This window comes from Engystomops pustulosus, chromosome 8 (assembly GCF_040894005.1).
Source record: "Engystomops pustulosus chromosome 8, aEngPut4.maternal, whole genome shotgun sequence".
Taxonomy (NCBI): domain Eukaryota; kingdom Metazoa; phylum Chordata; class Amphibia; order Anura; family Leptodactylidae; genus Engystomops; species Engystomops pustulosus.
In genome coordinates, this window is record NC_092418.1 from 91,761,782 (window position 1) to 91,778,790 (window position 17,009).

A 17,009-nucleotide genomic window follows, 5' to 3' on the forward strand; every position below is an offset into this window, starting at 1 on the left:
ATCGGTTTTCCCTCCCTCCCTTTTTTAGATTTTTGTGTATTTTTGTCACAGCGGACAGTTTTTCATGGGATAACACAGCCCTACATGCCCTTACATAAGGCAGGCATACAGGGTGTTATCTGGTCTTATGTGAAGTGGAATGGAAAAAGTGAGTATATATTCAAATAAAGAAATGTTTCAAATATTAATGGTTTCATTAAAGCTGTGGCTGACCCCGAGTCAACGCACAATTGAGAATGGTTAAGCAATGGTTTCTGTGTGGTTATTTATATTTGGACTATGCGGTATTAAAGGGACCAATCCGGCTCTGGGTCATTAAGTGTCTAATATTTGAGCAGTCCATCTGGGTTTAATAATTCTCTCTAAGTCTTATAGTTTTCCTGTCTTTAGAATTTTAAAAACAAGATCCATTGGGGCCGATTTACTAATCATATCTCTAAGTTCAAATTGAGGTAAAAATGGCACCATATCTATTTTAAGGATAACTTGTGTTAAGCTTCATATTGTCTTGTTTAAATTTACACTTCCTATTTCTTGGCTTAGTTTTTGAAAAATAAGGGCCAGAAAAATTTCAGAAAAATAGGCCAAAATGTTCGCGCATTGCCATAATATTTGGCTTGACTTCCTGTGAAGTCACTTCCACAAAACTATTGTAGTTTTTGTTTGTGTAAATAAAAATAACACTATTTCCACTAATTATTATCCGCATATCTGACATTTATTACAGATTTTCTCTCTGGCTTCATACAGTATATAATAGTTACTTGTCCCTGAGCTAGAGCGACTATGATGTACACTTTAAACTGCTACCAGAGGGAAATGGGGAGCATATACATAAAACAACATGGTGCTTCGCTTGTGGCAATTTCTCTCTATATTTCTCTCTCTCTGCTCCCCCCTTCTGTAGGAAAAATTGTCATCTGCTCCTAAGATTTTTGCCATTCCTGTGTATTAGTACAGTATTCGTCAGTAGCTTTAACCTGCAAAAAGAGCTGGCACAGGCTATAGACGGCAGTGGCACTGGGCAGCCCACTCTGTCGCCTGCTTTGGCCCAATCCACAGCCCTCCATGCCCACTCGATGTGGAGGTGGCATAAGGGGGAAATAGTCGCAATTCCTTGATATTCCCCTTTACGTGCGCTAGTTCAAGCCATGATAAATATCCCCCATAGGGGAGAATGGAGCAGGAGTTTATATGGTGGCCTTGTAGCTCTAATAAACAGGAGCCAACTCTTTGTGCTAAGTGAAGGTTCAAATGGTGAGACCCCCTGCCGAACAAACACTTATCACTATTCCTGTGGATAGGTCCAACATGGTCCAATCTTTTAAAGTCAAAGCCTTGAATAATTAGAGAGACTAATTGCTAGTCATGTGCTTCATGAACACCTAGTTGAAAAGATTTGTTGTAAAATATACCCTTAGCACCCTGATTGTTAGACACGCTCATCTGTTCAGTTCCAGGCTAATTTGTATTGTGCAGAAAACAAAGACACAGAGGATTCGCTTGGTGATGGGCATGGCATTGTCTCATGCCTTGGTATGTTAATCAGATTAAAGGGGTTGGCAACAAATAACAAACTTTACCCATTGACGCATTAAGTACAAGACCCCTATAGGTGCTCCCCTATACTGTACTTATCCAGGTAAATTTTGCCTGTAGACTACGGGAGAGGCAGATCACGTACCCCCAGACAGCAGGACTTCATGTGACATCCCATGGCCTGTTGGCTTCCACCAGATGGAGGAGGTCATACAGTCATTACAGTCTGCACGCCCCTTCCATCATAACCACTCCAATTTTTGGGGCAGGGGGAATGTTCCAAGGACATTCGCATACGACTCTTATCTATAGAAGACCATGTCATATCAGAGGGAGCAACACTTACATCAATCAGCTGCTCGATCTAGCGTTAATGCAGGGGGTTTTAAATTGATGATCTGTTTGGGACTGGGTGTCAGTTATGAGAAATGTCCTCCCTTCAGTCCCCAAAAAAAGTAACAACCTCTGCAAAGTGAAGAGGTTGGTGCCATGTTGTAATCAAAACATGGCTGACACTGACGGATGGCATTACCACAAAATGTAACTGGGATATTGCAGGGGGTCGATGCGCACACATTTTGGGAAACATAAGCAGGATATCCTTCTAGTTAGAATGGAGTGAAATAGAGATTATCTTTATGTTCCTGTTTTTGTTCCGATTTCCATCTCTGTGACAGCCGAATGTGTAGAAAAACCTACAGATGATTTAATCTAGTCCAAATTAAAGGTTGTGATGTGTGCACGGGGCCGCCAAACTCAGATGTCAACCTACGCCGATGGCAGACGAGATTTTATCCAAATTGCTGTTCTCTGCCTTCTACTCCCCGATAAGCTTGATAAGTGGGAATTTTTGTTTCAAATACAGATCCATTTTCTAATTCCTTATCCAGGATGTCACATCAAGGACTTGGCACAAAGTCTGATGCCAACGAGGGAACCTGTGTATTTGTCTTGATAACCAGACATTTTAATACCTGCTGGCAGATGTGGAGTATGATAATAATAGAGAGGGAAGAGATATTCACATTAAATTGGCAAAGACACAACACGGTGAGTAGTCATTTACATCTCAATAACATCTAGTTTACAGGGAAATATATCTGGGCCCAAACTGCTATTAGGAAAACCGAAAGATGGAAATCCTCCAGGCATTCTTCAGATGCTTATAAGTTGCACATAACTCTAGGCTAAATGCTTGTTTACTCAATAGCTATTCCTCCTGACTACCCTAGACACAAAGCCAAAGGATTGGATAATGAAAAGCCTTAATGATCTGTCAGGAGGCCTCAGACACATAAGTTAATCAGCCTCTAACTTGGGTTAGATGGGGGGAAGTGGTCACACAGGTGCATCTTCTGTGACCACTAAAGTGGGTGCCCTAGTTGCTAAGGAACCTAAAGTTGCACCGATGACCCGAAACAAGTTTTATGGACAGTATTATTAAGGAATTGGTGCAAAACTGTTATTTCTACCCTACAAGGTAAGCAATAAGATGGGGCACCCCGAGAAGTTATGGCATAGGGCACCAATCACCCTATAAGACTAAATGATTATCAAGGTAACACTAGCTCAATATAAGTGGCCAGTGTAATTTTGGTGCATAATCCAGAAAATCTACATTGAAGTGGGATGCAAAGTCATTGTATAAAGTCAGGGAGGCGGAGATTTTAACAATGAAGTCAAACTCCCGCTCCCTAAGAAAACTCCTTCATTGTGATGATCCTGCATCCAGAGACATCACTAACCAAATCTCCTGAAGTCTGATGCATGATGTCAATCACAGAGGAGGAGGCATTCAGAGCTCCCATCTTTACTTTAGAGTTTAACTCTTTTCCTCCTTGACTTTATACAACCAATTTACAGCTCATTCAACATTGGTTTTCTAGATGATGCCACCACACTGGGCCTTGAAAGAGGCAAAAACTAGAAAGTGTTATGCAGCTTAACAGTATTCTGTTATCAATTTATTAGGTCAATTGCCGATGTCAGGTTACCATTAATGTTATTATTGTGTGATGAAAAGTTATGCATTTTTCCAATATACTTTCTGTATCAATTCCACATGGTTTCTAGATCTCAGCGTTGTCATTCCAAAGAAAAACTATGGGGCTCATTTACTAAGGGGCCGAATCGCTGGGTTTCCAGAATATTACCGTTTTGCGCCGTTTGTCCCTGAATTGCCCCAGGTTTTTGGCGCACGCAATCGGATTGTGTCGCATCAGCGACGGCTTGCATGTAACGGCTTGCATTTGACAGAATTTGTGTCGCTTGACACGCACTTGCCTGCACCGGGAAAAAGAAGATGAACTCCGGCGGACCTCGGTGCAGCAGAGACACCTGCTGAATATTGGGCGCACGACCTTAGTGAATCCCGGCAGACCCGAATCTACGTCGGACAACGCACCGCAGGAATGGACCAGGTAAGTAAATGTGCCCCTAAATGTTTACTCCCAGTGGACAGAAATCTGACCATGGTCACACAGATGCACGGCTTGTTATATCACAGAGACACCCGTCGCGATCCCCAAGGTGTCTGGCGAGGATTCGGAGCTGCCGCAATTCACTAAGATCGTGCGTCCAATTTCCTGCATGTGTCGCTTCCCCGCTGAGGTCCGTCCGATTTGTTCCGCATGAAAGCCGGCACCGATGCGCCAAAATCTGATCACATGCTCCAAAAACCCCTGTGCAATTCAGGGCAAATCGGAAATATTAGGGAAACCCGACAAAAATGCGTCCGACGGACCCTTAGTAAATGTGCCCCATAAGCTTTCTATGGAATGACAGCAAGCAGAGATCTAGAAAACCGTGAGGAATTGATACAGAAAGTATATTGGAAAATTGTACAACATTTTATTTTACAAACAAGACCATTTATTTGCTGAAATGGGAACACCACTTTAAGGGATCTCTCCACCCAAAAGGGTATCTACACTGAATGTAAAGAACAGCCCTAGACCCCTATGTCTTATGTGAGAAAAACAGGATGGGGTTACATATTTTCAACTTGCCCAATATGTCATCAGATGAGAGTCCTGAATCTGCATACACACTAGATGGTTGGCTGACAATAATAATAAAATTTCCTTTGTTTATATAGCGTCTACAGATTACGCAGCGCTGCACAGAGCTTTCCAGATCAGGCCCTGTCTATGTGGGGCTCACAATCTAATCAACCTACCAGTATATTTTGGAGGAAACCAACGCAAACACAGAGAGAACATACAAACTCTTTGCAGATGTTGACCCTTTGGACTTGAACCCAGGTCCCCAGTGCTGCAAGGCTGTAATGCTAACCACTAAGCCACCGTGCTGCTCTACAAGCCACTGTGCTGATCCTTCTAAAATTGGTGGATTTGACTTTAATAGACATTAATTTTCATACACGGCTTCTCTACAACTATTTATCCTCTTATTGTTACAGCCCAATAATATATAGACCTGTAGAGAAAGAAGTAACAACAACAGGCAGCCTAAAACTCATCGCATTGTAGCTTTACAAAACATAGGTGTACTTTAAATTAAATGCTTTTGTGCATCCGTTTTTGGATTTTAAATGATAAAATGTAAGATGATCATTAGCACAACTTCTATATAATTAGACATAGAAAATACACATGTATTCTGTCCTTGGTGCTGCATTAAAGGGGTTCACCAAGAATTCTGGAGAACTGGCGGGGACCCACAAAATTCTATTTACTCTTCAGCACCTTTGCCCAGCCAGAAGTTCCATGGGTAACTGGACCTACTTTGGCCAATGAGTGGTATTTTTGATGGGACATTGAAGGGGAAGTACTAAGATGGCTAACACTTGATGATGGCTGACGTTCCATGACTTGGGTTGGGCACTATGTCAAGGAGCAGCAAAGCTGATCTGAGGTCTATGCTCATACTGATCTGATATCAATGAGCTTTCTGATCTGATATCAATTCCCATACTGACCTGATATCAATGACCTTTCTGATCTCATATCAATGCCCATATTGATCTGATGTAGATGCCCATACTGATCTGATACCAATGCCCATATTGACCTGATATCAATGCCGAAACTGACCTGATGGAGATGCCCACACTAATCTGATATGGATGCCCATACTGATCTGATATCAATGCCCATACTGATCTGATAGCAATGCCCATACTGATTTTATATGGATGCTCATATTGACCTCATATTGATGACCAATTCTAAGAATAGATCATAATATTCTGTAGTGCCCATCCCTTTAATACCTCTAGGGAAGTTCTGGGCACTATAATGGCAGCCATATATGTTATCCCAGATATTCTAGAAAGAATGGGGATACAAAGTTATCAAATTGATCTAATCTTATGATTTAAACGGACCAGTAGACATTTAATGTGCAAAGTGATTCCATGTACAACCAGCTAATAAGAATAATCTATGTATCACTTAGAGCTGCAGTGAGTGGACACTGACCTTTGTGATATTAAAGGGGTATTCTCCTCTGGGCATTCACATTCAGTTTGATAAATCTGCCATACATAAACATTTCTTCAATTAGATGTTATTAAAAAAAATGTTCCTGTGTGAAGATAATTTCTCATAAATGTAGTGATATGGTCCCTTAGAAACGAGATGGCTTCCTCGGATACGGCCACCTCTGCCTGAGAGATTGCCCAAATAAACAAAAAGGTTTTGTATATGAAATGTCTGGGAGTTACTGCAAGTCCCACAGCCGCCCTGCGGTAATGATCGCTGAATTCAGGAGGTCAGGCAGGGCTCTATAGCACAAGTCTGGCCACTGCTGCCAGAGTGTGACGTGGTCGTATCCGAGGAAGCCATCTGGTTTCTAAGGGACAACATGGCTACGTTTATGAGAAATTATCTTCACACAGGAACATTTTTTTTAATAACATCCAATTGAAGAAATGTTTATATATGGCAGATTTATCAAACTGAATGTGAGTGCCCAGACGAGAATACCCCTTTAAGGAACTATTCTCTTCCTATTAGATAGACCTTATGACCCCTTATCCCACCATTTTGTCCTGCACCTGGTCCATGAGGGTGGGGTTATACACAAAGACTTGGTTAGTCTATCCGGCAGACAGGATCACTGGTGCGTTACCATATCAGCTCTGCTTGCCTTAGTAAATTAAAAAGATGATGGAAGAAGCCCCCTCTCCAGACACTGCACGAGCTGCTAACAAAATGCTCCATTAAATCCGCACCAGCTGCTATTTATAGAGCGAAATGCATTTTAAGGCGAATCCCTTCTTTCTCTTCTAGTAACTCTGTCTTGTACTTAATATGCTGAATTTACACTTCCAGGATAACATGTGCGCTGATAGCAGCACAACACATAAATTCTGTGGTTAGAAGATAATATTTCCAGCAAATAGGATGGGGGCGGGACAGATTTTTTGTAATTTGTCTCTGGGATACATAAGATTTGATGGTCAGAATATAAAACAAATATAAAGTATTTTGTATTATAGACCCCCATTGAACGGAGGAATGATTACCCTGGATTGGATGTATTCAGGGGGTCCCAGAAAAAGCCTATCTCTCCCAAACAGCTCTGACTGCCGCCTGTCTCATGCGCCGGTCATTAATCTTTCCTCCCGGGGGACCAGTATTTTGTTGGGAGATAAGCTTGAGAAATTTTTAACACTCTATGATCCCATTGCTTCCACCATTACCAGATCCCCTCGGGGGTCTCCAAATCATTTACAACATTAACCCATGCCAGCGCTCAGATTACCCTGGCAGGCGCGTATTATCTGACTGATTAACGTCACATCATTAAGTGCCCGTAATGAAGTGGCTGCTGGATCATAATCATCAAATTCATTCATTGTTCAAAGTCATTTCACTACTAAAATGACATGACAAAAAGGAAATTGTGTTGTGTTTGCGCCTTTAACATGGGTTGTTTTAAAGGGAACTTGGTGTCAATCGCTCTTAGGTAGCAAAATGGCGCCATTGCATAAGGAAATGTTATCCTATAATAACAACTGATATTGGATCACTGGGGGACGCCCTAATAGTTAGTCCAATAAGTAGTGACCACCCATACCACCCACCAAATTTTATACTGAGAAGGACCTTCTTCTATGAAAAACATTTGTACCTGTTCTTTATACACATGTACTCAAAAGTCATTTTAGGACCCTTAAAGGTCCTGAAACCACAGATTTAAAGCAGGAAGATGGGACACATCCTCCATCACCCAAGTAGCTGATTCTGGTACCATATGGAGAAAGTGATTCCAGACTTGTAGGGGCTATAATATCCATACAGTTCAGAGCCCATTGCAGTCCTGACCCCAATAGAGCATGAGAACAGGGGTCCCACATTGCCCATTTTAAAGAGGCTGTTCCTTGTTTGAAGGGGTTCTCCAGTTTCAGTAAATAATTGATATTGTTTGTCTAATGAAAAGTAATACAATTTTTCAATATACTTTCTGTATCACATCCTCACAGTTTTTCTACATCTCTGCTTGCTGTCATTTAACAGACAGTCTCATTGTTTGCCTTCTGTGGTTAAAAACCAATTCCCTAGTCATGTGATGTCACGCAGGTTCACAGTTTTTTTTATATCCCTGGTCATGTGATATCACACAGGTACATGGCTCATTATATACCTGATCATGTGATGTCATACAAGTGCACTGTTTGTTATATCCCTGGTCATGTGATGTCACACAGGTACATGGCTCATTATATCCCTGATCATGTGATGTCATACAAGTGCACGGTTTGTTATATCCCTGGTCATGTGATGTCACACAGGTACATGGCTCATTATATCCCTGATCATGTGATGTCATACAAGTGCATGGTTTGTTATATCCCTGGTCATGTGATGTCACACAGGTACATAGCTCATTATATCCCTGATCACGCGATGTCATACAGGTGCTTAGTTCGTTATATCCCTGGTCATGTGATGTCATACTGGTGTTATAATGAGAGCTGTGTGATATTACGAGCCGTGCACCTGTGTGACATCACATGACCAGGGAACAGTGTTTACCCACAGGAAGTGAACAATAAAGCAGAATAAAGTAGAATGACAGCAAGCAGAGATCTAAAATAAACAGGAATTGATACAGAATGTATACTTGAAACTTACCGAACTTTTATTAGACAAACAATATAATTTATTTGCTGAAGGTGAACAACCCCTTTAACTGATTTCTCCAATCCCATAGGAACTGAAAGTGCTAGGAAACAGAAGTGCGCTTATGCAAATATACATGGGCTCTTTTTGTGACTTAGGCTGGTGCCACACGTTCCATAGAAACGCCGATGCGATCGGGCCGCGGCCCGCCCCGGTGGGTGCGGCTTTGTCTGCGTTTGCGTTTCGTGTGGCACCAGCCTTATACTGTCAGGAGTCCCAGGGATGGGAGTTACAGCCATCAGACATCTACCACACTTATCATGTATAGCGTATAAGCTTTTATTGTTGGGCTACACATTTATAACATTTTTAATCAAGATGGCAGTGGTATAAACTGGTGCAGGTTAGAAAGATTTCACTTCCAGTATTTTACTCCAAAATAGTGTATATACATTTAATAAATTTAATGTATTTTTACATCTGCTTTTAGTCTCTTTCCTATTGAAGACGTCACATACAAGACAGTCTGTACAATTCATAATAGATTTGGTACAGTGCTCTGTCTTTGCTACACACAACAAAGTAAAACCCACACAAAATAAACACAGGTGTAACCACATCTACCCCAGATAATTCCCTCTACACATTATACCCTCTATTCCCGTCAACAAATGATATAGTATTTACTTTTTAGTCTGTGAATTATTTTTAAGAATAGGTTACACCATGTGCCTATTGATTCTACTGATTTACAGGTAATAGGAAGCTATTTAGCAGAGTGTTATATTACCAAGGGGACTTATCACCAGTAGACAGCATGTTATAGAACAGGAGAAGCTGAGCAGATTGCATCTAGTATAAGTGTATTATCTGCAGGCGGCATGTTATAGAGTGAAAGGGGCTGTGCAGATTGTACTTAGTGTCCTAGCTAAGGCAGCATGGTACAGAGCAGGAGGGGCTGAGCATATTGTACTTAGCGTCCTAGCTGCAGGCAGCATGTTATAGATCAGGAGGAGCTGAGCAGATTGTACACGCTGTCTTATCTGCAGGCAGCATGTTATAGAGCAGGAGGAGCTGAGCAGATTGTACATAGTGTCTTATCTGCAGGCAGCATGTTATAGAGCAGGAGGAGCGGACCAGATTGTACACACTGTCTTATCTGCAGGCAGATTGTTATGGAGCAGGAGGTATTGAGCAGGTAGTACAAGTTCAATTACAAGTTTCTTGTTTGCAGTGAGCAAAAGGGGCTGAGCCGATTGTACATAGTGTCCAATCTACTGGCAGTATGTTATAGAGCAAAGGGACCAAAGCAGATTGTATACGTGGGATGTATCTTATACTTCCAATTTGCGCCTGCATGGTTTTTTTTTAGCACTCCTGCTCTTTCGTTGCTCTATGGCACATTTTCTTTTAGGTAAGTTGTGTGGTGGACAATTTTTTTGCACAATTTCTGAAATATTGCAGCATTGTTAGTGCTACCTTTATCAAACTGTTTCCTATGCCTGGTGGGGACTGGAGTGTTTTTGTCAATTTTTTGTGACCTTTTAGGCGCAAATCAGTGTTAAATCATCTGCCAACATCTGACACCAGGAACAGTTCAAAGATGAATTTGGCATGAAGTATAAAAATCGGAGTGCAAATGCCCAAAAAAATTCAAAAAAGGATAGAAAATAAGGCACAAATAAACAGATACATCTTGTGCTATATTTTCCAAGTTGGAAACCACCATAACTTATTCTTTGAACATTAACACGGTCATAGGTGTCAAAATAAAAGTATCAATATGGACTCTTCACATTGGTAATCATTGCTTCCCTGGTCCCAAAACATTGAGCTATGATCAAGTGACATCAAGGACAATGCATTGGCTACCGTATGTTATATCTCATTGTTAAACACTACTACCATACTGGAGGTATAATATTACTGGGATGATTTTTGGATACTTTGTTATAACCAAAAGAAAATAAATACAAAATAGATGAACTAAATTCCAAACCAGGAAACACATAAACCATGATAATTTTATTTCATTTGATATGAATTAGTCCTGTTACTGCCTTAAACATTAGCTGCTATTCTACATCCCGCCGCTAGAGGGCGCTCCAGTATTGGTCATCATTCGCAGACACAGACTGTCAATGAGTAGAATGTGGAATGATGGATCTAGTAGAGTTGATTTAGTTCAATAAATGAGATTAATGACATTATTAACATCAGCAGACATTTTCTTTTGTGTCTGGATATGTCAGTATCACCCTGCTGCCTGTACACTGTATTTCCCTCTATAATAATGAAGATACATATACACACACAGATGTAGCAGGGCTGAGTTTGTCACTGGACACAGCTACTAATGTGTAATTTTAGTTTTGCACAGGACTGCTGCATTTAGACCTATAGGGTGATCTTTACTTTACTATAAATGATGCTGCAAATGTGCTGCAAATGAAGCTAAAATTAGATGCAAACTACAAATACAACCCTGCTACATCTGGTTACATCGAAAGAAAAACAAAGGATCTACCACCTACCACATATCTTTAGTCCCAGCTTTTTTGTGCATCCATGTGCCACCCCACACCAGGTGTCATAGGCTGCGAATGGAATACAGAACATCAATATAATAGACACATCTGTGCAGAAAACACAAGTCAATGATCAATCATTACCATCCCTTTAACTGTATACACACAGCACATACTGAAACGCAGCTACATAGCAGAAAGAATATGGCAACTCCTGCTATGTAATTGGACTGTGTGGATACATCCGTCTGTCATCCGTCATTATAGAATCTTGATGAATTCTGGATACATTTATTTATGTATATAGAATTCTGGATACATTTATTTATGTATATAGAATTCTGGATACATTTATTTATGTAAATAGTGTTTACAAATGATTTGAAACAAAAAACAAACTCGCATATTTGTTCACGTGATGATTAGCCGCTTTGTGTGTGAATGGTGTTCAATGTATGAGGTCACAGGAGGTGAGAGCACTATCTGGCCTGAGCAGACACTGACTGTTATCTGTGCACAGGCAGACACAATGCAAATCACTGCCTGCCCCTGATAATAGAGCATCACCCCTGCCCCATCACTGACTCTCAGCTCCAGCCCAAGTCTGCCATGAAATGGGGGTCAGGGAAAAGAGCAGAAATTAATTGGCTGAAAAAAAAAACTATTGGACTGGATGATGAGGATGAGATGACTGCTCCTGTAGGGAATGCTCTGCACACAACCACAGCAGCCCCAAATCAGGGAGCAACACAATGTATTCGCGTAATGTATAGGTATAGCAAGCAAATGTATAGTAAGTGTCCATTATTATATATACCACAGGAGGAGACAAGGGTGCAGGGCCCTCTACAGGCTCCAAAGGGTAAACCCAGGGCTAAAATATCTATAAGTTGACACAGATCAGGATTCGGATTTTCGTTTGTACTAATTTCGTTTGATGGAAACGTTATACGAACATTATATGATACTAGTGATAGTGTCCAAAGAGGAGACTTGGAATAGACCTCATCTTCCTCAACATACACATTCTACACCCTCTTTCTTCTTTTCCACCTAGTGGCTTATCTGGTTTCCATTATCTAGTGTATATGTAATTATATCTAATTAACTATGCATTAATATCATTCTTTTTCTTTCTTTCTTTCGCTATCTCACATCAATCTCTGTTTTTCTAAATATCCTATATTATCTATCTATCTATCTATCTATCTATCTATCTATCTATCTATCTATCTATCTATCTATCTATCTATCATTTACCTATCGATCTATCATCTATCTTTCCATTTAAGTATCATCTATCATCTCTATGGGTGGATACACAATTCACATCAGTCTTGTGTGGTGGAGGTTTTTGGCCTCTTCTAATGATATTCATGTCTGTGAGAAGTACAAGACAATAGATTATCTAAACTCCTCTGTTATATCGATTCTGCCCAGTTCTCTGCTCTTCATTATCTTTTCAATTTACACTTTCTGGGTCCTCAGTCTCGATTGTATCAAAACTCTCTCACTGTGCTGACCAGTCTGTATATATATATATATATATATATATATATATATATATATATATATATATAGGCTGTAGATTTACATTGGCTTCCTCTTCTCTATTACAGAACTACCAAGGTGTGCATGAAAAACTGTTAATTTATACCGAAAGATACAGAACAGTGTAGCAATATTTGTCAGGTTACTGATTTTCTTGCACACTTTTAATCTATCTATCTATCTATCTATCTATCTATCTATCTATCTATCTATCTATCTATCTATCTATCTATCTAATGTTATCTATCTATCTATCTATCTATCTAATCTAATCGTATCTATCTATCTATCTATCTATCTATCTATCTATCTATCTATCTATCTATCTCTATGTATTATGTATAATCTATCCTTCAGTCTCTGTCACATCAATCTATGTTATTTCAATAGCTAAATATCATTAGTAAAAGGAAAGTTAAGGGGGCAATATATCAATATCTATTCTGTACCGTTTCTAAATAAATATGTAAGTGAATACAAATTGAAAATTTCTTTAAAAAACAAACCTCTCTCTCATCTATCTGTTATTTATATGTTTATCTATCTATCCACATGTCCATCTGTCTATCTATCTATCTATCTATCTATCTATCTATCTATCTATCTATCTATCTATCTATCTATCTATCTATCTATCTATCTATCTATATATCTATCTGTACGTTCTCTGCCACGATTTATGATGTTAGGGAGCAGTTTGTTGGAATCGCATGAAAATCGCACTGGCTAACTGTGATAGAATGCGTTAGATAAAATAAGGTTGTAGGGGTTGGATTTCCCTTATGTGCCGTAAAGATGGAGCTTGTCACAAAACCTTCAATTTGATTTTTGATACTTCTGTAGAAAGTGTTTATGAGATAGATGATAGATGGATAACTAGATCGATCGATTTTTATCGCATTTTTAAAAGGTTTTCTACCAGGGTGATAAGCCTGTGTATGTGCATGGCAGTGACGTCATTGTGTGATGACGTCAGAGAAGTAACTCAAGCATAATGATTGTTATATTTAACTACAGGTTTTGCAGTAGCATCAATAACATAGCGACATATACACGGCAGATATAAAGCAAAGGAACCTATCCCCCAATATAAGCATATATGGATTTATATCATTATATACAAGGCTGTATTTAGTGGCGGGGTGGGGGAGGTGAACGTGCAGGTGTATGGGGGGCGGGGGTGGAAGGGTTTGGTTTGGGGAAAGTGGTTTTAAGCAACACATGAGCAGTAAATAGGATGAGGGAGAAATATATGACCCTATAGGGAGAGAAATAGAGCATGTCCTACCAGCCACACACACACTACCCCCATATAGCCAAATACTGTATGGACACACATCATATGTCCACATACATGTACACACACCTTACATGTCCACATATCACATACATGTACACACACCTTACATGTCCACATATCACATACATGTACACATACCTTACATGTCCACATATCACACACATGTTCACACACACACACACACACACACACACACACACACACACACACATTAAATTACCACTTAGTACATACATACACATTTATTGTATACATACACATGTTATATTTATACACACATTTACAAATGCGGCCATAGCATTTAGAAATTACATATATGTCCATATTACCTACATACATATACTACAACTACATACATGCTACTATATGCATACGTACAAACATACATACATACATGTTATTTACAATCAATTATCAATTGATTTATCAATATTTACAAATCAAACGAAACATGTTGCATAGATGTTCATACACGCACATACCCATAGTCACCTATTACATGCACATAACACATACGAAAATATGCAACTGCAAATACGTGCCATGTATAACAGGAATGACAACATGACACTATTATATAAATACATCAAAATATTACATATATGATGACTGCATACATGTACACAATGTAAACCACATATATTATGTAGCTGAGCACAAAATAAAATAGATATAAAACATTTCTTACATACACTTTTTACATAAACTATACAGATACATACAGATATTACATACATGACACACACAGTATACATACATATATTACACACACACACCTATTTCATCTACATACATTATGTATCCAACACATAGGTACATGCACACTTTACAAATGCATATAAGTATATTCCATACATACACCTATTATATACTTGTATAAACTGTAAAAATACATTCATACATGTATCGCATACACACACACCACACGTCTACCTACAATACTGATCCTCGCATGCACACACCCACTTTCGTTGAATGTATCTTCTGTTTTACTCCTTGTTTGTAATTATTATTGCTATGATTATTACAACAACGATTATTGTGACTTTTCAATAAAAAATAAATAAAAACATAAATTACAATAAAAAGAAACAATATCACAAAATTTCTCGAAATGGCAAGAATTTGGAAAGCTATTAAAACCCAATCCGATTAAAGAAATACCCCAGATGACAGGAATACGTGTTTTCCAGGATAAAATATTTCTCTGTGCACTTTGGCTCCAGAATAATCAGGATAATGACCCTGTGTTCATGCCTCACAGCTCCTGCAGCCCTGCCAGGCTATGTGGAGTGGCTGGCAGCCTTTTATGTCTTGTGTTCCTCCTCTTTGTCTCTTATCATTATGTCACATTCAGTATGGGATGTATGTGTGTGTGTATATAGATATGGATGTATGAGTGCTGGGTTTATGTGCATGCATATAGTATATATTTACATATAGAGATAATGATGTTTGAGAACTGTATGTATACAGTATATATGTGAAGATATATAGGATAAGATGTGTAAGTACTGGGTTTGTATGTATAAGTACTGGGTTTACATGTATGTATACAGTGTATATGTGAAGATAGAAAGATAGATATGTGGGGTGCTGGGTTGACATGCATGCACATAGAATATATGTGTATTTAAAGATATTGATGTGTGAGTTATGGGTTTTCACGAATGTATACAGTATATATGTGAAGATAGATATATAAACAGAAGTGCTGGGTAGACATGCATACATACAGTATATACGAGTGTATACATAGATATGGATGTATGAGCACTTGGTTTACATGCATGCATGCAGTATATATATACATGTATATATGTGTGTGTGTGTGTGTGTATCTATATATATATGTATGTATGAGCTCTGGGTTTACACACATGCATAAAGTATATATAGTGTATACTTTAAGTGTACAAGTAAGTGTATGTTTTATGTGTCCAATGTCTCATAAACTGACCAAATCTAGCAATACTGAATGCAACAAGCTCCTTCCATCTCCTCCAACACAACATAATCCCCTAAACACACAGCAATTTCCCCAGAAAAGCTGCAATTATCTCCAAATGCAGGTTGATTATAGAACCGACTAAAAGCTTCGAAGATCCAACAAGAGGGACCCATTGAAATGCTAATAACAGTACATTTACTCTCATCAAGCCTGAAGATATTTAATTGTTTCAGATGGCTCCAACATAATGCAATTTTATCCATATAGTTGTGTAATATGGAACCTTGCCATGGCTACATTTATCTACAGCAGCAAATAAAAGAAGTCTCCTACTTGTAGGTCTCAGGTTGGATGGGTTGGTGATGGTGTCCTGGTTGGCACTGGAAGAAGGAGGAGAAGAAGAAGCCATTTCTCAAGTGACAAAGTGACAAAGTCCTTTGTTTAGTTGACTTTAGTTGATGTCAATATCTCCTTCCCGGGTGTCCAGGGAAACTGTGGAGATCCACCTCAAAGGAAGAAGAAATGCACTTTATAGAGTGGAATAGGTTAGAACAAAATCCACCTGGACTTGGATGACCTTGGAAATCTCAGTTCTTGTTGACAATGACCTAAATCCAACCTAAACTGCACACATCCTCATTTGATGTGAAGTGGATGAGAACACCGGCTATAGAAGTGCATTAGGGCTATGCCTAAAGTCAAATATCACAAGCCTGTCCCTTGGATTCCTGTTCTATAGACAGGCTCAGCAGACCATGCAGTCTCCTGAAATTATATCAATGGACACTGAGCTTCTTCAGTAATGATTTGTGTCAGGTCCAACCCCAAAAACAAGGAAAATGGTGAAACCATCAAGCAAATAACCTGGACTACTAAAACAGGCAATGATGGGAGTTATACTCTTACAAATACCCTCAATGCAAACTTATTCTATTCAACAAAACAAATCTAATGATAAAATAGTAACACACAATGCACAATGTTTAGAACATAGCAATGGCAATGTAACATTTTATTGGAATCCAAGAACCAGTTCTAATGATTGAACC

General features: G+C 39.1%; 1 protein-coding gene across 2 annotated transcripts in view; it reads right to left on the reverse strand.

The window, feature by feature from the left end:
• The window catches only part of GAD1 (glutamate decarboxylase 1), a 48,473-nt gene extending 32,092 nt beyond the window's left edge, over window positions 1-16,381 (reverse strand). The window contains exons 1-2 of one of the 2 annotated variants that reach the window (XM_072121757.1): window positions 16,294-16,381; window positions 11,165-11,227 (exon numbers count right to left, since the gene is read on the reverse strand). In XM_072121757.1, coding sequence (XP_071977858.1) covers window positions 11,165-11,227; window positions 16,294-16,369 — 139 coding nt within the window. In that variant the 5' untranslated portion in view covers window positions 16,370-16,381. The remainder of the gene's footprint in view (window positions 1-11,164; window positions 11,228-16,293) is intronic. The other variant, XM_072121758.1, reaches the window with a different exon arrangement.
• Window positions 16,382-17,009: the final 628 nt, after the last annotated feature.